Raw genomic sequence first — 19,370 nt, forward strand, 5'->3', positions numbered from 1 at the left:
TCTCCCCTTCACGACAGCAAAGCAGCATTTGAAGGGGCTGGGTAGGGACCTTGAAAACAACAATCCACCCCTGGAGAACAGGACTTGCCTTCTTCAGAGTCTTGTTTCCTCTTGTGAGTCCAGTCAGATGTGTTTGACAACAGCAGTGGGAGCCTCTTGCAGCTCACACGTCAGTCTGACCCAAAGCCAGAGCCAAGTGGGTCAGGGAAACCTGCCCTGGTCACCCCCTCGGTGGCTCCAGCGTTCCCAGCTCCTGGCAGGGATCATTCCTGCCTTCCAGGGTGACCAATGCCCCCCCTAAAAAAGCATTCCACGAGGGACAGCAAGGTGCAAACTCTCACTCCCCTGCCTTGCTCTGCCACGACCACCCACCCCCCTGGGGCTGAGTCAGTGCAGAGCCCAGAGCCTGCTGTGGAGTCAGGCCTGGGGTTATGAGCTCAGGGCTGTGCTGGCAGCTCCCTTCTCATTTTAACCACCTCCCCCCAGTGCTAAAACAAGAGCTGTGTCACTGCAGGGCCCATCTGTCCCAGGGCAGGGAGCTGCACAGCTGCCTTTCAGCTGGGGGCACGTTCAGGTGGACAGAGTACCTCACCTCCCATAGATTTAACATCAAAAGGGCTCATTTCGTCATCCTTCAGCACAACAGAAATGTGACTACGGTCCTCTGCCTGTTTCCAGGCTGCAGGAGGTCAATCACTGAGGGCCAGAAAGTGGCCAGAGCTTTTTCCTTGGATAAGGAAGCACATTCCTCTCCCAGCTGAAGCAGCATCTTTCCAGCATGGAGCAGGCACCAGAGGTGAGGGGGAAGAGGCTGCCTAAGGAAGGGAGGCAAAACCTTCAGGGTTTTGCTCAGCTCTGAGCTGGAAAGATGCCTCAAACAAGGAAGAAAAGAAACAACTGGAGCTTCTATTTCAAACCATCCTAATGGAAAAAAACAAAACAAACAACAACAAAAGAAAAACCACCAAAAATATTCAGGTAAACAGGAAAGAAGGGGGAAAAAAATACTCAACCCCAAACACTAAAACTCCAGTCAGCATTTGCAGCCATCCAAGCACACAGCAAGGGCAGAGAGGATGGAGTCCAGCAGTGCCACACTGTCACCCCGGGGGCTGCAGCTCCCCAGTGTCCCATCCTTGTCACCGTCCCAGCGCTGGGCCACCCCCACAGCAGGGGACGAGGAGCCTCCTGCCCCCGCTGCCCGTCTGCCACCACTTGTCCCCCCACCCGGCCACTGCCCTTCAGTTGTCTCCTGCCTGCACGTACTCCTCGGTGGCCTTGGAGAGGGTGCTGAGGTACTGCCAGCTCAGGGCTGCCAGGAGCATGGCACAGGACAGGTAGATGGGGGAGTAGTGGTGGCGGGAGGCCATGGGGCTGCCGGGCAGGCTCATGGCGCGGATGGAGGCGATGACCTGCTGCGTCTTGTTGGACGAGGGGTCCGTGCTCGGGATCTTCTGGTAGATCTGAAGGAGGAGGGAGGAGGAGTTACGGCTCCCACAGGAAGTTTAGGAGGAAAGTGAAGTTTTAAGGGCCAAGAGTGACCTCGGTGGCGGAGTGCCACGAAGCAAGGGATGAGTGGATGGGTGCGGGGCCATCTCCCTTGGGAAGTGCACTAAGCCAAGCTGCCTCCTGAGGGCACCCCGTGATGGGACATGGACCACATGGCCTTGGACACGATCCCTCAAGCCCCAGTGGTGTGACTGGGACCAGTGGCGTTACTGGGATCAGGGGTTCTCACCCTGCAATCCTCACTCGCTGTATAGTGGGAACATTCCTGCCTGTGAACAGACACCTCATCACCTGATTCTGTGGGGTGTTTGGGGTTTTCTTCTCATGGCCTTGGAGATACTCCTCTGCAGGAGTCTGAGCAAGGTGGGCACAAGCAGAGACCCTCTCCTGGCTTGAAGCCCTGCAGTGTCACTGTCCCTTGCCATGGGATTGGCCAGTTCACAAGAGCAGCTCTAATAACCCATGGTTTGGGGTCTCCCTGCTGCAGAAATGAAGCCTTTTTATTTAACAGCCCTCACTGGAATTGGGTTTTAGGGAGGGGGGTATTTTTTTCCCATAAAACCACCCACCAGTTGGCTTTCCATGTGATTTTTTAATCTCCACAGGACCCTGAAGTAAGGAGGAAGTAATAAGGTTCCCCCGAGACACCTTTTCTCCAGGCTGAGCCCCTCCCCAGCTCCCTCAGCCACTCCTGGTGCTCCAGACCCTTCCCCAGTTCCATTTCCTTCTCTGGACATGCTCCAGCCCTTCAATGTCCTCCATGTTGTGCATGGCCCAGAACTGGGTCAAGGGGATAATCCTGCTGGTCCAGGCCAGGATGCCACTGGCCTCAGCCCCTACTTCTCAACACAGACCCAGACCCAGGATCATTCAAGGGAACACATCAAGCACAGTTTGGTCCAGGCCAAAACCACATCAGGGCCACCACTCCCCACCACCACTGAGCCAAGGACAGAATGAACAAGATCCCCAAGAACGGGGACAGGAACAGCCAGAAATGACTCAAAGCAAACTGCTGAGCCTACCTCTTCCACATACTGGTACATGATGGCTTTGACAGCTTGGATGTTGGTGGCATCCATCATGAGGGTGACGGCCTGGCCCTTGCGGATCTTCACCACCCCCCTGAACACCTGCTGGTTGTTGTAGCAGGCAGCCAGCGTGGCAATGGCCATCACCTGAGGAGAGACAGGAACTTGCAACTCCAAGGAACTTGCCAAAGGATCACCCTGTCCACAGTGGCTTCCATGGAGTGGAGCCACAATCTCAACAGCAGCAGAAATGGCAGGAGCCAAGAAATAAGCAAAAAACCAACGACACAGAACCTCCTCCACCTCCAGCTCCTCACCAGCTGGGCTGCAGAGGATGAGGAACCACTTGGAAGCTCAACTCACCTGGGGGATAGCGCAGAAGTTGAAGACACTTTGGTTTTTGAGGCGGGACAGGTAGGTGAGGACGTCGGGGACGTGGTGGAGGGCGTTGGTGATGAGCTCATTGAGGCACTGCACAGCCATGTCAATGTTCTCTGGCTTGGCAAAGTCCGAGAGCTTCTTGGCATATCTGCTCCAAACCTAAACACCAAGATAAGTGTTTGTGAGTTTGAGGGTGCATTGATGTCATCAGAGAGACACCAGGTCTGGGAGAGCAACAAGAACCACCAAAAACCCCCACACAACAGCCTTGGAGCATTGCTGGGGTAAAGAAAAGCAGGCAGGGCAGGCTGTGGAGACGTGACAGCGGCCTTGGTGTACACAAAGAGATGGTAAAGGAGGAGGGTGCAACTCATCTCCACATCTTTCCTAGGGAGGGCAAGGAAAAGGTGAATCACACATCAAGAAATGCCCTGTGAGACAGCTGAGCCACATGGAAAAGGGGGAAAAAAATTTTGAACATCATGTCAGGCACAGGCAGAGCTGATCCTGCTTTTGGGAGCAGACCAGGTAGCCTCCTGGGATCTCAGCCAATCTTATCCTCCCTCACTCCTAGAGAAAACCTAGCAGAGAGGGGAAAGAGCTGCCTAAGTAGCTCTTGACAGTGTGTGGTGACATCACCTTGTCCCCACATCTGCACCCAGAGAGCTGCAGACAGATGTCAGCCAGCTGCCATCAGAACTGTCATTACCAAGAAGATGTACAGCCAACAGTAGCAATTTTATGAGGTTTTCCCTCACCTCTCTGGGCCAGAACTCCCTTCCCTCCAGCTGGTCCTCCAGATAGTCACGGATGATGTTGGTTTTCTGTAGGAAGAGGCCCATGGAGTTTGCCAGATCTGTGTCCTGCCCCACGATGGAATCTTCCAGCTCTGATGCAGAGAAGAGACGGGAAAGGCCAATCCCCACCAGCCCAGCAACGTAGTGACAATACTGCCAAGGAGGTGCCAAGTTGGGAAAGGGGGGAAAGAAAACAAGATAAAAGGAGCAGTTACAACGAGCTGCCTGTTTGCCACAGCGAGTTTTACGAAAAGCAATTGACTGTTCATTTGATGCAAGTTCTCCCTGGCATGTCTCCACTTTCCCATGAAAACAAATACTTTTTCCCAACAAGGATGCTGTCTCCTCCTTCCATAGAGACAAGGTGGGCCCTACCTGGAAGTGTTAAAAAAAAACTGTGGATGTGGCACTTGGGGACATGGTTCTGTGGTGGCCTTGGCAGTGCTGGTGGAATGGTTGGGCTTGATGATCTCAGAGGGCTTTTCCAACCTAAACTCCATGACCCTACTCATGCTCAGTCCATTCCTCTGTCTGGGCTGACTCACCTCATCCCACTCACGCTGAGAATCCACCTTTTTCTCCAAGAACTCTGCCATCCCAACGCCCATCTTGTGACAAATATCCGAAATCACATCCTGGTAGACCTTGGACAGGTTTCTGAACTCCATGGAGATCTGCAGTGTGGTAAAAACAGAAAGAGAGTGCTCAGGAAGAAAAAAAAAAAAAGCAGTACAGCTCAACATTTATTAACAAATCAGAAAAATACTGTTTACCAGGCTCTAATCCTGCCCTGGCTGGAGATCTGGGACAACTCCCTCAACCTGAGCTGTTTCAAGGTCCTTGGAGCTCAGGCTTAGCCTGTTCCCAGTCTAAACAGGATGGTCTCTGGCAGGAGATCAGACACAGCAAAATCTTTGGGAAGGCTCTGTGGCCTTGGACTGGTATCATCTGGGAGCTGCAGGACAAAACTGACTGCACTTGGTACACAGAGCTGTTTTCCTCTGTAATTTGAGAGCATTCCATCACACCAGCCATGGGAAAAGACCCATGGGAGGTTTCTGGAGCTCTGCTCTCCCCAGCCCTCTCCAGCTCTAGCTTCACAGGGCTCATTTGGCACCACTGGAAAGGCATCCAGCACTGAGGGAAGTGTGAAATCCTGCTACTGCATGTCCAGTGATTATAGAATCACAGAATGGGCTGGGTTGGAAATGACCTTGAAGATCTTCTCGTTCCAAACCCCCTGCTATGGGCAGGGCCACCTGCAGTGTCTCCATCAGTCTCACACTGAAAAAAAAAAAAAAATTAAAAATTGCATCCTCCTTTTCCCCAAACTGTGGAGCATCACGTTTTACTGTGCTAAGCTTTATTCTCCATCAGTGGGTGACAGCAGCCAGCCCAGGGCTGGTGTGCAATAAGGGTTTGTTTGTAAAATAAATGTATCCACTCTTCCTCTGTCTCTGTGGCTTCAGTGCCCTACAAAGATGAGCACAGCCTGCAAATGCACCTCTAGGAAATATTATTAGAAGTTTTTTTTACTATAAGGGTGGTGAGGCACCGGCAGAGGATGCCCAGAGAAGCTGTGAATGTCACCCAAAAAATTCAGAGTCAGGCTAGGGCTTGGAGCAACCGGGTCTAGTGGAAGGTGTCCCTGCCATGGCAGGGGATGGAATGGGATGAGCTTTTATGGTCCCACCCAACGCAACCATTCCATGGTTCTACAATTTTATGATTATTAAAATCATACCTGAGCACAGATTGCCTCGAATAAATAACATATGCACCAAGAGAGAACAGCAAAGTTGTCACAAACACCGTCTCAAGAGCTCCTCTAAAGCCAAGCCACTGGCACATCTACTGCATCCCTACACACCCAGAATCCCAACACAGACATCCCCTATAGCACTCTACCCTCTGACAGGCCACAGCCATGGTCACCCCAAACCTGAGCATCAAAACTCACAACACACCTCAGTTCTCCAAACAACTACCTCATTCCCACTGCTAGGGAAAGCCTGAAAAGGGCAGAATAAATTCAAAATGGTAAAAACTTGAACAAAACAGAACATCTTCTGAAAATGAGATGCTCCTCACCAGAACTATTACATTTTTTCTTAGACAGAGCAAAGAAAAAAAACCTAAAAAATCAACTTGATAATAAAAAAATCAACACAATACGGTTACAAATAACAGTGAGGGTGCTTTTTGTCTTTTATCATGGAATTATGCAATGGTTTGGGTGAGAAGGGACCTTAAAGCTCATTTCATTCTACCCTCTGCCCTACCTGAGGGCAGGGACACCTCCCACTGTGCACACAGGCAATTCACCGTGTTGGGTAACAGCCCCAAATCTCTCCCCACAAGTCAATGGTCATCTGCTCTTCCAGCAGAGGAGGCAAAAAGCCACTTTCCAGGGCTGGCACTTTCCCACAGCCAGATCCCCTCTGCCTCACAGCGTTGCACAATGCTTGAATTTCTCACCCCAGCTTGGCACCCAGCCCCACAGGCAGGTGACGGAGCCCTTGGGAAGATCTGTGGCACTGAACAAGCTCTGCAGGCACCACGTGGAGACAACCAGGCACCCAGAGGTGCCACAAGGAGCAAGGAGGAGGCTGCCTTACCGTTGGGAAGTCTTCCAGCACCTGCCGGTCCTTCTCCTTGCTCTCTGTGTACTTCCAGTCTGGCTGGTAGAGATGGGAGTGGAACTCGTGCAGCATCGGGACCTTGACATCCAAGGGGATGCTCATGTCATCCTCTACAGTGTCCAGGGCACGGAGAACTAGGTAGAATATACAGACTGCATGTCTGGGAGGGGAGAAAAAACAGTAATCCCTTACTTGGGAGTGCCTAGGAGGCAGGACAAGCAGCTGGGATTAACCACAGAGCCTTCAGCAGAGGCACTTTGAGCTCAGCATGTCACACACTGGCACTGCCAGGTGCCTTTGGAAGATACCAGCCAAGTTAGGAAATCCAGGATTTTCCCTCATGAGAAGAACTGCAGCATGATTTTGGGGTTTCTTAGATGTGTATCAGGGAAGGGTCAGGCCTGTGAGCTCCCTGAGCAGGGAAGATCATCCAACCCTGCAAGCAAGGCCAGCGCTCACCTGGACCCAGAGGGCAGAGCCCGAGGTGAGCTTATTGGGAAAAGCAAATGTCAAACAGGGAAGGGGGGATAAACCAGGTGTGTTTTCCCCATCACTCCCCCTTCTCTGCACCTTTTACCCTGTTGGGGAGGAATAAAGGGGTCACACTGTGCAACAGGAACATTAAGGCCGGCAGAAAGAGCCAAAATCACCCTGTATTTTATATCTCCAAGACACTGGAGACAGCCCATGTGTCCCAGCATCCCAGCAGGAAGCTGGGGGAGAGCCACCTCCTCTCCTGCTCTCACCACCCCTGCCTTCCCTATCCCTGCTTCCTTCCCCATCCCTGCCTCCACATTTCTGCAGCTGAAGAGAAAAAAGAAAAAAAAAAAAAAAAAAAAAAAAAAAAAAAAAAAAAAAAAAAAAAAAACAAACCACCAAAAACAAGTCCTGATGATAAGAAATGCTGTTTGCAACTCCAGGATTTATATAAAAATAATCCCCAGGTCTCCATGAGCACAGGGATATATGCCAAGGAAATGAGGCATTTATCAATTGTTTAACAAATGGAAAGTAGCTTAAATGCTAATTACCAGGTGACAGTGCCATACTCCTGGAATGACAATGTGCAAGCAGTGATTAAGCATCCAGGGAAAACTGACTTGCTCTTAGAGCCAATACTGTTAAATTTGGCTTTTTTTCCTCGATTAGAAGGGTATTTAACACTTCTGTCAAACCACATGAGCAGCTCTCTCATGCTCTTGTTCCCCTGCACATGACTGAGTTTTTCCATTCCAGCCAGGCTGCAAATGTTCATCCAACAGGATGCAAGTGCCCAAGGCTCCAACCCGCTTCCAGGAGCTACCAAGAAAGGCAGAGCAGAACCTGGAAATGCCATCCCAGAGGCACCTCTCACATGGGCATCATGCCCAGGGAAGAAGCAGCAGTAATTCCAGAACCCAGCAGAGTTAAAACACTTATTTAACCCCAATTCTGCATCCAGACCTTACCTGCCTCCCTAACTTCCATCACATACTGAATTTAGACCCATGGCACAAATGGAAGCAGACATTTGCAAATAATAAGTCTGGATCTTCCAGAGCTCATGCTCCAGCCCTGCCCTGGGTGCAGCTCCCTCCTGTCCAGGTGAGGAGGTCTCCTTTCTCCTTGCCAGGACATACAGCCTGTGCTGAACCCTCAGGAACAGATCCTCAAGAGTTCCAGAGACCATGGAACTGGCAGCAGAGAGGCAGGAGCATCCCTCTTCTCCTCTCCATCACCAGGAGAGGAGCGATGAGCTTGGATCATTTTCCACCACCATCAGTTAAGATGCTGTTGGCTCAGCCATGGATAAAACTGCAGTTTTGAGCCTCCCACCTTCCCAGAAAACGCCCTAACCATGGAGCAACAAGCTGAACAGGGCTCTGGCCAGCAAAACAGGTGGTTTATGGGGCCAAAAAAAAAAAAAAAACCAAAACAGAAAGGAGGAACCAGACATTTCAGCTCAACTATCAATACCCTGTCTAGCCAGGGAAGCAGCGCTCCAAGCACTCCTCCAGAAGTTCCCCATTTTCCAGCAGCCCTTCTGGGATGCCTGTCTGTAACCACTGGGGCTCAGCTGAACTCCCTGATGGGGTCAACATCAATGCAAGCACTTTTTTTGATCCAGCAAAATTAATTCCTTCTGTAAGGCTGTGGGTCTACCTACTTCTCTATCCTCCCTATTTTGTATTTCCCTTGTTTGTCCCTGAATTCCCCGGTGGAACTCCTGGGCTTTGAAAATGAGTTTCTCCTGATCCACTACTGACACAGCTGTAATCCAACCACCATCCCCAACCGTGGGTTGCAGAGATCAGGCAAGAGCATTTTTAGGATGCCAGGCAGAAGTTTCTGTGCCCTGAAGGGTCATCCTGATCCCAGCAGGCTGCAGGGCAAGGATTAAAGGACAAAAAAGACAGACAAAGAAAACTGCAGGAGGTTTGAGCCAAGCGTAGGGCACACACATTGCTAACAGGTTTCATAGTGTTTTCTTAATTTTTTTTCTTAATTCCTGCACAGAAAAAGCATGGAAAATAAAAAGCTTAATTCTTGGCCCTACTTGTACTTTTCCATGCAATCCCAGCCAAACCACTAAACTTCTCTGCCTTTCCTGTCAACCAGGCTGCAAACACCATTTCATAAACACTGGACACAGCTATGGGGCACCATCCAAAATGCCAGACCAGGGCTCAGAAACCCCACAGACCAGCCAGTGTTTGGGTGGTGCCTGCAACTGCTCAGATCAGAGCCATTAGATGTGTCTGGAACAACTTCCAGAACCCCTAAATTTGATCATCAACCCATCTTGGGATTAACTGGGGATTTAGAAACTGAAATCAGTAATTGTCAAATGAATATAAGGAATTATATGGAGAATAATTACATGGTACGAGGCCTCCTGGCCAGCTGAGCTTTACATCCTCTGTTACTATTTCCATCTGAAGCTTTTCTGCACAGGGCAGCAAAATCTGCACAGCAAAAAATGAGTGTGCAACAAACCCTCTCTGACAACTGCACAGGTTTTGAGGCAGCTGCTTCCAAAAGCACCTCCCAGGCAAGGCCCAGACCCTTGGTCAGTCCCAGGTTTTTCCTCACTTCGTCCCTCCAGCCTTTGTCCAGCGCCAGCCTTGGCACTGCCAGGACACATTCCCAGGGTGTCACACACGGCACACTGCCAGCCCCTGTGTTTAACAGTCTGCTGGCCAGGAGGCTCAGCCCAGAGACCCAGTTTAGGGGGGGATGTGGTGCGGAGGGGGGATGTGGTACAGCCAGCTGGGACGTGAAAAGCCCCACGTCCTGCTGCACGGGGTGGGGCTGAGCTGAGCGAGTCCAGTCAGCTCCTGATGGGAGAGGGAGCGTGTCCCAGCAGCTCCACTAGAGAAAAATGGAGTTTGGGGGTACTGCATGGGCCCAGCTCTGGTATGGGGGGCATCACACCCACCAACTCCTGGGGAGACCTCAAACTGGGGGGCCACTGCACCCACTAAGCTCCCAGGGATCCCCAGTGTCGGGATGGCATGGTACCCACCAGCTCCCAGGGAGGAGAATCACCCCCACCATCTCCAGGGGATTCTCGGTGTCGGGGGGAAAGCCGCACCCACCTCCTCCCGAGGATCCCCAGTGTTGGGGTGCCACCCCACCTACCACCCGCCAAAGATCCCCAGTGCCGGGGGCCACCGCACCCCCTCCCCGGCCCCCCGGTGTCCCCCCGCTCACCGCAGCTCTCCATCCAGAGCCTGGATGACGGCGGCGAAGCTGCGGCTGGTCTGGTTGAGGTACCGGTAGCAGGTGCGGAGGCCACATCCCAGCGAGTCCTGCGGGCAGAGCGGGGCGGGGGCCGCGGGTTGGAGGCGGGGGGCGGCGGGCGGCGGGGCCGGGGGCGCCGCGGGGGCTCCGCAGCAGCGCTGCTGCTGCTGTCCCCGCCGCCGGCCCGCTGCCCGCGGGGGCTTCCGCGGCGGGGACAGGGTCAGTGTCCGCCGCAGCACGGACACGGCCCGGGAGCCGGCCGCCATGGGGGCGCGGCGGCGGCGGCGGGGGGCTGCGGCCGCTCCGCCCCCGGCCCGAAACCCGCCCCTTAACCCGCCCCGTCCCGGCTCCGCGGCCGCGCCGTGGCCGGAGACGCTGCCATGTACGGACAGCGCCGGGGCCGTGAGATGTCCGGAGCCCCGGGGATGCGCGCAGGGTACCGGCACCGAGCAATGCAAGGGATGCTCGGAGCTGGTGGGATGCATGCGGGTACGGACACCGAGCAATGCATGGGAAGCCTGAGATGCTCAGAGTCAGTGGGATGCTGGCAGGACACCGGCACCGAGCAATGCAAGGGATGCCCGGAGCCGCGGGATGCTCGGGTAGCACCGGGGCTCTGCGATGTCCGGCACTGGTACCGGCAGGGAGCAATGCAAGGGATGCCCGGAGCCAGTGGGAAGCTCTCAGGGTACCGGCACCGAGCAATGCAGGGATGCTTGGAGCCGGTGGGATGCACCAATCTACAGGATGCCCGGAACCGGTGGGATGCACACACGGTACGAGCAATGCAATAGGATGCCCGGAGCCGGTGCAACCGGGAAGCACCGAGGCGCACACAAGGCGCACAAAGCCGGACAGGTCCTATACGCGCTGGATATAGGATGGTCACCCATGGCAACACCGTGTCCGCTCCCGGATATGACAGTGCCCCCCACCTCCTCCTCCTCTCCCCCGTGCCCCGCTCCCCACCGGGAGCACCGCGCACCGGCGACAGCGAAGCGCATCCCGCCGCCCGCGCATCCCTCGCCGCTCACCGTGTCCATCCGCGGCATGACGGCGCGGTAGCCGCCCATCTTGAAGCGCAGCAGGTTGTAGATGTCCTCGGGGTGGCCCAGCCATTTCCGCAGCAGCTCCATGGGGGCCGCGCTCAGACCCCAGCGCCGCCGCCGCGCGCTCCCGCCGCCCCCCCCCCCACCCGCCGCTTAACCGGGCACGGGCGGGGCCGCTCCAGCCCCGCCCCGCAGCCAATCACAGCGCTCCGCACATCGCTCGGTGGGGCGGGCGCGGCGCCGATTGGCGAAAGCGTGCTCGCACCAGGGCAGCGCCAGCCAATAGGAAGGCGGCGCGGCTGGTGTGACGGCCGGCGGCGGGCGCTGATTGGCGGAGGTGTGCGTCGGCACAGGCGGAGCGGGAAGGAGTCGGCGGCCCCGAACTCCCTCGCGTGAGCGTGAGGGGAGCGGAGCCGCCATGGAGGCACGGGAGGGTTGGCGTGGGAAGGGAGCTTGAAGACCTTCCAGTTCCAACCCCCTGCCATGGCAGGGACACCTCCCACTATCGCAGGTTGCTCCAAGCCCCGTCCAACCTGGCCTTGGACACTGCCTGGGATGGAGAAGCCACAGCTTCTCTGGGATTTCCATCCCAGCCCCCACCTCCTCCTCACAGGGAAGAATTCCTTCCCAGTATCCCATCTAGCCCCCGTGCTCTGGCAGTAGGAAGCCGTTCTTCCTTGTCCAAAGTCCCTCTCCATCCCTCTTGAGCCTCTTTAGGCACTGAAAGGGGCTCTGAAGTCTCCCTGGAGCCTTCTCCAAGCTGGGCACCCCCAGCTCTGAGCCTGTCTCCATAGCAGAGGGGCTCCAGCCCTCAGAGCACCTCCATGGCCTCCTCTGGACTTGCTTCAACAGTCCACATCCTTCCTGTGCTGACAACCCAACACATACCCAGCTCCATCCTCATCCTTCAAAGTGCAAGATTCAGCTTTTGGCATTCTTTTTTGTGAGTGGTTTTCTTCTAGAGGTTGGGCTTTGATCATCATTGTGGGTCCCTTCCAGCTCAGGATATTCTGTGATTCTTTGTTTTGGACGGACACTTGGCCAACACCCTGCAGAAGGGACATTAACCCCCTTCTTTGGCCCCATAACCCCATTAATTGGTTTAATCAGCAATTCCATAACGTGCAACCACTCAAAGGCATTGCAGTTCACAGGGGAGAGGCTGTGCAAGTCCTACCTAGGAAGCAGCTGCCTACAAGAGAGGTGTTTATCTCCAGCATTCCCAGCTGATTTGCAATCCATCTTTAAATCCGGTTCCCATTAATAAGACCACTTACACAGCTAAGGAAAGTCACTGGTACCACCCTCAACAGGCAGCACCAAAGAGGTAGCTGTTAACCAATTCCAGGCAGCTGGAATTTCCACGTACAGCCCAGTTTTTAACAAGAAACTACCAGAAAGGACACACTTGAGATGAACATCACTGATTCTAATTCCAGCTTTTTTTTTTTTTTTTGCTCAAGTCAACAACTTATTATTAAAATAAACTCAAATCCAGGGAGAGAGGACAGCAGCAGTTCCCACCTAGTGTATAGAGACACAGGTCTATTTCCAAACCTTTCTGCTTTCAGGTTTCCTTGGAGATCCTGAGTTTTATGCACCCTGTCACACACTGTATTTTTGTTTAATTTTACAGCAAGATCTGGAATTGGCAGATTGCCACAAAGCTGAAACCTGTGGGCGCAGAGATGAGCTCCACCAAGCACTACTGACATATATTTTGTACATGTTGACATGGAAGGAAGGAGCTGTTCCTGTCAGATCTGACACAGGGAACAGCCCCTCACGTTTAACCACACCCAATCACAGCCCAGCACACAGGTATTCAGCTCCAGAGAGAGGCGGGATTATTTAATGCCTAATTAATCAAGCTGTTTAAGCAGAGGGATATCCTCTGTTTTGCTGACTCCTGCAGGGTCAAGGGACAGGGTCACTTCAGACCACAGCAATCCCCTGCTCAACCCTTTACACTTCCCATCCACTGCCACCTGAACAGGGTGACCAATGCACCTCAAACCTGGTCAAACTCTACACTGTTGTGCCATTGTGACAAAAAAAAAAAAACCCATGGACAGACTTTTCCTTTCTGCAGCCACTCAGGGGACCTGGGACCTCCACTGAGCGCTTAACTCTGCCAGCTCCCTAAGGACCAAACTCAACAGCCTGAAAGAAACCACAGAGACCTTCTAGGACAATGAAGAGCATGGATCAGAGACCACCCAGCACCCTGCAGGACAGATCACTCAGTGACTGGGGAAGGGTCTCCATCCCCTGGCAGCACCGCAGGCTGGCACTGAGGGCACCACCACGTAAGTCTCTTGAAGCCACCCGAGGGTCCAAAAGTGCCCTTCATGAGGGCATGCCCCAGGGGACACTGCTCCTTCTGGTACACCTGGGGGTGCAGCCCTTGGCCACGCAGTTTGTTGTGCAGCCACTCAGAGCTGAACTGAACGGCGCAGTCCAGCAGACGCTCCAGATCTGAGAGAGCCAAGAGGGAGCCTGGTGTTAACGGGTGGATCCTGGCCAGGTACAAGATCTCGTTCTTAATGATGTTCCCTGGAAGGAAACAAGAAGACAGCAAGGATATTTCTAATCAAGGTAATGCAGGCGGCTTGCTCTATCCTGTGATTTCTGTCTCAAGGACCACAGCCAGCAACACCATTCCCTGTGGTGGCATCCAAAGAGTGGACTTAGAGCTGAGATTGGACTGGAAGAGGTTCTCTTCCCTCTACCGTTGTTACACACCTTGAAGATGACCACATGCCCTCAGCTGGATCAACCAGAAGCTCTTAAAATAAAGAGTGAGCTGCCCAGACATGCACTTCCGCATCCGTAGACATCCCACCCACCTTCCTCCATTTCTCCTTCTGCCCCTATTCCCTGGAACTCACCCAGCCCTGAAAAATATCTTTGGTCTAGGAGGGTGTAGCAGACGGGATTGGGTGCACAGAGGGCACGCAGCGCCCGGCCACGGTGGAATTCCACAGACAGGATGTCAGAAGCAGGATCAGCCCTCGGAGAGGAACACCAGAGCATCCGGCAGTTGTAGAAAACCAGGAAGCCTCCACTCTCAAAGTGCAGAACCAGCCTAGGAGAAGTTGGAGTCTCTCATCAGAAACATCTCTGAACTACTTGTTATACTCTGCAGCTGGCCACTGTCTCAAGGCAAGGTGGCATCTTTAACAACTGCAGCCATGAAGCTTGGTGGTGAACCCACACAGCTGGTGGAAAGTTTTTCCTTCTGCTGCCCTGTGACTCTGGTTGACAAAGCCTTCAGCAGGACAGTCCACAAATCAAAGAAATGGATGTTAAAAGTGGCACAAAAACTGTCTAAAAATACTTTTATAGAAATAAATTCATCCTTCAAAAAAAACCATAGAATGGTTTGAGTTGGAAGAGAACCCAAAGATCATCTTGGGCCACCCTCTGCCATGGGCAGGGACACTTTCCCCCACCTCAGGTTGCTCCAAGCCAGGTCCAGCCTGGCCTTGGACACTTCCAGGGATGAGGCGGCCACAGCTTCTCTGGGAAGCTGTTTCCCCCTTGCTCTGTACAATCCCAGTGGGATATAGGACGCAAACCATAGCCGTGTTTTCAATTCACTGCTGCCTTCAACAGTATCACTCCAGCCTGTGATTCCAGGTGTATGAGGCATTTGCTATTTATCCAAGTCTTATTAAAAAAACACATAATTGGGAGAAACTGGCATTTTTAGGGCATGATTCAGCCTAGCATCCTAAAACTTCTCTCTTCAAGACAAAAATCTTAGCAGAGCTGGTACTATAATCCCCAGACAACTGCATCTTACAATTCCACTGTGGATTCTCTGGTTGAACTCTACATTCACTCATGCCTTAAAAATTACCAGAGAAAATAAAGGCTAAGAGCATTCCCACACAGATTTGGTTTGAGAGAAAAGAGAAGAGGAAATACCTGGGCACAGGATCCTTCCAGTCCCCCCTTTTATTGGCTCTGCTTGCCCTCGAGAACTCATTTGCCCGGACGCTGCCGAACATGCCAAAGTGGATGCGCAGCCAATTGCCCCGACCCTCTGCTGCCTCTGGGGCTTCAGATCTTGACTGCTGGGCTTCCTGTAGCTCCTCATCCTGGGAATGGGGATGTGGAGCACCATCCTGTCCTTGCTGTCCCTGGGCAGGACAGTGTGCCCCACAAGCAGCCTCTCTTTGCAGCACCGTCTCTTCTCCAGTTGGTCCAACGGGTCCTTCAGCTGCCACAAATGCCAGGTACAAGTTCTTCCCATGAACCTGAAAAAAGAGGTGGGATGTGCTGATGATCCATAAAGGATCATAACATTCTAGAAAGACCTGGGTTCAAATGGACCTTAAAGCTCATCTCATTCCAAGCCCCCAGACACGGGCAGGGACAACCTCCACTAGACCAAGTTGCTCAGCCCTCATCCATTTTGAACATTTCCAGGGATAAAATCTCTGCCTGTTTCCATACGAGTGACTTATTTTCTACAACCTTTATTAGAGGGCACATCAGCCCACCCTGAACATGGGATTCATCAGCATCCAAGCCATTCCCATCAGAGCTGGGGTCATCCTTGCAGATTCCTTTCTTTGCCTGCCTGAAGCATAAGGTGTTCAGATGCCACTCAATTCTGAACCCCTCCTAGAGGCTCCCATTAAGCCCACCAGGACACACACTCAGGGGTTTGAAATTTGTCATCATTGCTTCTGATTCATCTTCCCACTTTGTGCTTTTAATTTTGCTCTCCACCTTTAATCAGAGGTGAGGCTGCACCAGAGTTTGGCCAGTCAGGTCCAAATCATCATCTGAGGGTGTCAGGCCAGTGAAGCCCCAGCAGGACCGACCCAGTGTGACTTCTGACAAGTACCCACAGCACAGACATCTCAACTTAGCCAGGTGAAACCCTCAGGGAAACATTCACAGGTTCTGCACCTTCTGTCACCCAGGTGTGGGACAACGGCAATTTCTGCCCTCAGACTTGTCATGGATCTGCAAATTCAACTCACCTGGGAGTCCTGGAGCCTCAGGGCATTCAGGTCATTCACACTGAGCTTCCGGCTGCTTCCCCCCACCTTGGCCACCACTTGACCCACAAAAGGGGAGGTCAGCAGCTGGAACTTCCTCACTGATGGGCCCTCTGGCATCTCCAGCAGCTGCAGAGGAATTAGCAGGTCCTTGTCACACTCTGCCCTAGACTTGAAGGGAAGCTGCAACTCAGAAATACACAAAACATTCTCCTAATTTTCCTCCTTAACTTCCTGTGACAAAGTCTATGAAGATAAATAGGACCAGGACAGTGGAGGAGTTTCCATCCTAGCAGATATGTATAATTTAATCCAACACAGCCCTGAACAACATACTCCAATAGCAGTTTTCACACCACAAGTGGGCATTTGGCCTGGGGAATCTCCCCAAATCCTTTTTTCCTGGGGCAGTGGGAGGTTTCCCTGCCAACATCATGGGGGCTGGAAGTAGATGATCTTTAAGGTCCCTTCAACCCATTCCATTCTGTAATTTTATGATTAGTGACCCAGAACCAGCACAGGCCAGTGACCCATCTTTTTCCCAATACACCATGGGAAGTGCTTCTCCCATGGAAAGATCAGCCCTGGAATTAAAACATCCCCACCCCTTGCTTTACCCATTGCTTGCCCCACTGACTGCAATGGCATGGAACCAGCTGGGGAGTATTCCTACACTCTGCTGACAGCATCTGGGAGCAGAAGGCTCTGGGTGAGGGGGAGATGAAGCAGCACCATCCTGTAGCTCCTTCCAGGAAGTCACACCAATACATAAGGAGTTATTTCTGGCATGAAGCCCCTGTCATTTGCATTTCTTCTGAGGACTTCTGCTGGCTGTGGGTGTACAAGGAAAGCTCAGCTTGGCTTTCATCCCACAGCACCAGTTCTCCCTGCAGACTAATCCCAGAGACCAGCATTGATCAGAGGCTCAGCTTCAAGCTCCACAGCACTCAGTATAGGGCTCTGAGGCATCTGGCACAGCTCTGAGACAGTTTGATGAGAAAATCAACAGCAATCCTACGGTTCCCCACCAGAAGAGCCATTCCCACCTCATGCCAGCCATTCCTGTGCTGCAGCACAAACCAAATCCCTTTTGGAAGGGCTCAAGAGGAAAACATGTTAGGGAACATTAATATAATGTCTTAGATCCATGTACAGATATTAAGTGGTCATTGAAACTAGATTTAGCACAGGTAAAAGACTGAGCTTTAGTCCTCTGCCTTCAAGGGCATATGATGATTATTCACAGGCCTCCTCCAGTTTAATCCAAAAAATCTGCATATTATGTTGATCAAGAGACAGCTAAAGAGATGCTTCCACTGCCAAAGGCACCAGCGGCAGTTTGGATCCCTGGAAACAGCTGGACACAGGTCAGCCAAGGAGTCTGCCCTGACTATCCAGGCACTGGCTTCACATCAGGCAGCATGGACTGAGCACCAGGACAGCCCTGTGAGCCCAGAGCTCACATCCCAGGGAAGTTCATCACCTGCAGAACTCTGACTGCTGCTAGGTCAGTTCTCCACAGCTCCTTGTGAGAGACTGGAAGTGGTGGGAGCTCTCTAAGGTATTAATGCTCACACTGCCCCAGCTGTAGCCTGTCTGAGAGCAAAGGAGCACTCCTCAAAAGGGAAGACTGCCCTGCTCCTCAGCACATCAGAACCACCAGCATCTGCCATCTGTATCCCACGTACCTCGTTATTTCACGTTTTTACTCTAGACCCACTTCAGTCTCATCCACAGCACTCCCCCATCCAAGGAAAAAGAGGAGGAAAACCATCCCCCGCCCTCTGCAGGGCATGACACCCATCTCATCATGAGCATGACCACCTGAGCTGGTACCTCTGCAGGTCTGGGGCAGGGAGCCAGGCCTCCAGGACAAATCCTCCCTCTGTATGGGCTCATTCCCAGTCCTTGTGCCCAGACAAAAGCCCAGCACCCAGAGCAGAACAGAGCAAGGCCAAGGCTCATGCAGCTCACCCCAGCTCTGCCTGCACCGAGGTGCAGGCACCATCCTGTACCCAGGGATTGCAGGAAGGCTCCCTGTGACCTTACACCCCTGGGCAAGGCTCCCGCAGGGACTTCAAGGCACATCTCTGATCCTCCACATGCAGTCAGGGGCGTGCAGAGCTCTCCATCTTCTCACATTCAGCCAAGCATCAATTTGCAGCCATACCCAGAGAACAGGCACTGAGTTCCCACCTACATCGCCCCAGGGCAGTGAAGGCACCCACTGCTTTTCCCCCAAGCCCCACATTCCTGCATCCAGCTGTCATCCACTGCTCTCCCCAGGCCCACCCTGTGCATCCATCTGGGGAGCAGGCTGGGCAGCCTTCCCCCCGCTACTTCATTACCTCCCCTCTAGTCCTCACAGCCCTTTCTCTGCCCCCAGCCACGTCCCACAGCACCTCCACTTCAACAAGACCTCGCACAGCCAAACCCTTTTCACCCACTTCTTTTTATAAGGGAGGAAGATCCTTCCTCCCCCCCCCCCCCCAAAAAAAAAAAGCAGGAGGAGATCCCCAATTGGCTGCTGGGGAAGGGATGCGTGAGTTCCAGGTGCTGGCTTCACTCACCCCAGCAGCTGAACCGGTCTGTAAACCGGTTGGACTGGAAAGGAAGCTGGGCAGTACCCGGCAGGGTGATTGCGTGCCCAGAGGAGGGCTGTGCCCCGACAGAGTGGGAGGTGGCTGAGCACAGCCCTTGCTGACAGCCTCCGTTCCGCTCGGGCCTGTTGTCTCTGAGTTCAGCTGGAAGCGTTCAGGGTGAGCAAGACCTACCGAGTAAAACTCAGTGAGAAGATCAAAAAGCTAAGTCATGATGGTTTTTAAGTGCCCTCAAGGGTTTTCCTCCACTCTGCTGTGTTCGGGGTGTTACCAGTACTGGGGCTTTTCCTCATTTATATTAAAATCGTAGTCACAGACTGGTTTGGGTTGGAAGGGACCTTAGAGATCATCCAATTCTGTGTCTCTGCCATGGGCAGGGACACCTTTTACTAGACCAAGTGCCCTGTGTCACTGCTGAGTTTTTCATGCTGTGTTGGCAATCCCAAATCCTATGTATGGGAGGGGGCTGTGTGTGGCTCTGGGGCTCGGGGACAACATTAATTTTCCTGCAATGACTCATTGCTTGGGAATTCCCAGGTCTATGCAATTAATTTACCAAAGATTTTGGTTCTATTTAATAATCTAATATTTATTAAATAGGAATTTTATATAGGACAAGG

At 52.8% G+C, this 19,370-nt stretch overlaps 2 protein-coding genes across 2 annotated transcripts; both read right to left on the bottom strand.

Moving 5' to 3' along the window:
* Positions 1–886: 886 nt before the first annotated feature.
* Positions 887–11,258, bottom strand: FDFT1 (farnesyl-diphosphate farnesyltransferase 1). The gene is made up of 8 exons (XM_053938957.1): positions 11,118–11,258; positions 10,054–10,151; positions 6,337–6,520; positions 4,264–4,392; positions 3,680–3,871; positions 2,904–3,080; positions 2,535–2,687; positions 887–1,463 (listed from the first exon to the last, which is right to left on the bottom strand). Exons 1-8 carry the CDS (start codon positions 11,217–11,219, stop codon positions 1,242–1,244), a joined length of 1,257 nt encoding a protein of 418 aa, XP_053794932.1. The 5' UTR covers positions 11,220–11,258; the 3' UTR covers positions 887–1,241.
* A 245-nt stretch (positions 11,259–11,503) lies between these two features.
* Positions 11,504–18,824, bottom strand: NEIL2 (nei like DNA glycosylase 2). Its single transcript, XM_053938433.1, has 5 exons — positions 18,721–18,824; positions 16,133–16,279; positions 15,066–15,397; positions 14,024–14,220; positions 11,504–13,688 (listed from the first exon to the last, which is right to left on the bottom strand). The coding sequence occupies exons 2-5, from the start codon at positions 16,268–16,270 to the stop codon at positions 13,372–13,374; spliced, it is 984 nt and encodes a 327-aa protein (XP_053794408.1). The 5' UTR covers positions 16,271–16,279; positions 18,721–18,824; the 3' UTR covers positions 11,504–13,371.
* Positions 18,825–19,370: the final 546 nt, after the last annotated feature.

Source organism: Vidua chalybeata, chromosome 3 (assembly GCF_026979565.1).
Source record: "Vidua chalybeata isolate OUT-0048 chromosome 3, bVidCha1 merged haplotype, whole genome shotgun sequence".
NCBI classification, from domain to species: domain Eukaryota; kingdom Metazoa; phylum Chordata; class Aves; order Passeriformes; family Viduidae; genus Vidua; species Vidua chalybeata.

Coding starts and splice junctions, on each gene's coding strand:
- NEIL2 (XM_053938433.1), bottom strand. CDS start 16,270: ATGCCAGAGGGCCCATCAGTGAGGAAGTTCCAGCTGCTGACCTCCCCT. Junction 15,398..16,132: donor TGAGGCTCCAGGACTCCCAG/GTGAGTTGAATT, acceptor CTCTTTTTTCAG/GTTCATGGGAAGAACTTGTA. Junction 14,221..15,065: donor TGGAAGGATCCTGTGCCCAG/GTATTTCCTCTT, acceptor AACTTCTCCTAG/GCTGGTTCTGCACTTTGAGA.
- FDFT1 (XM_053938957.1), bottom strand. CDS start 11,219: ATGGAGCTGCTGCGGAAATGGCTGGGCCACCCCGAGGACATCTACAAC. Junction 10,152..11,117: donor TCATGCCGCGGATGGACACG/GTGAGCGGCGAG, acceptor CTCTGCCCGCAG/GACTCGCTGGGATGTGGCCT. Junction 3,872..4,263: donor CTCAGCGTGAGTGGGATGAG/GTGAGTCAGCCC, acceptor CCTCCTTGGCAG/TATTGTCACTACGTTGCTGG.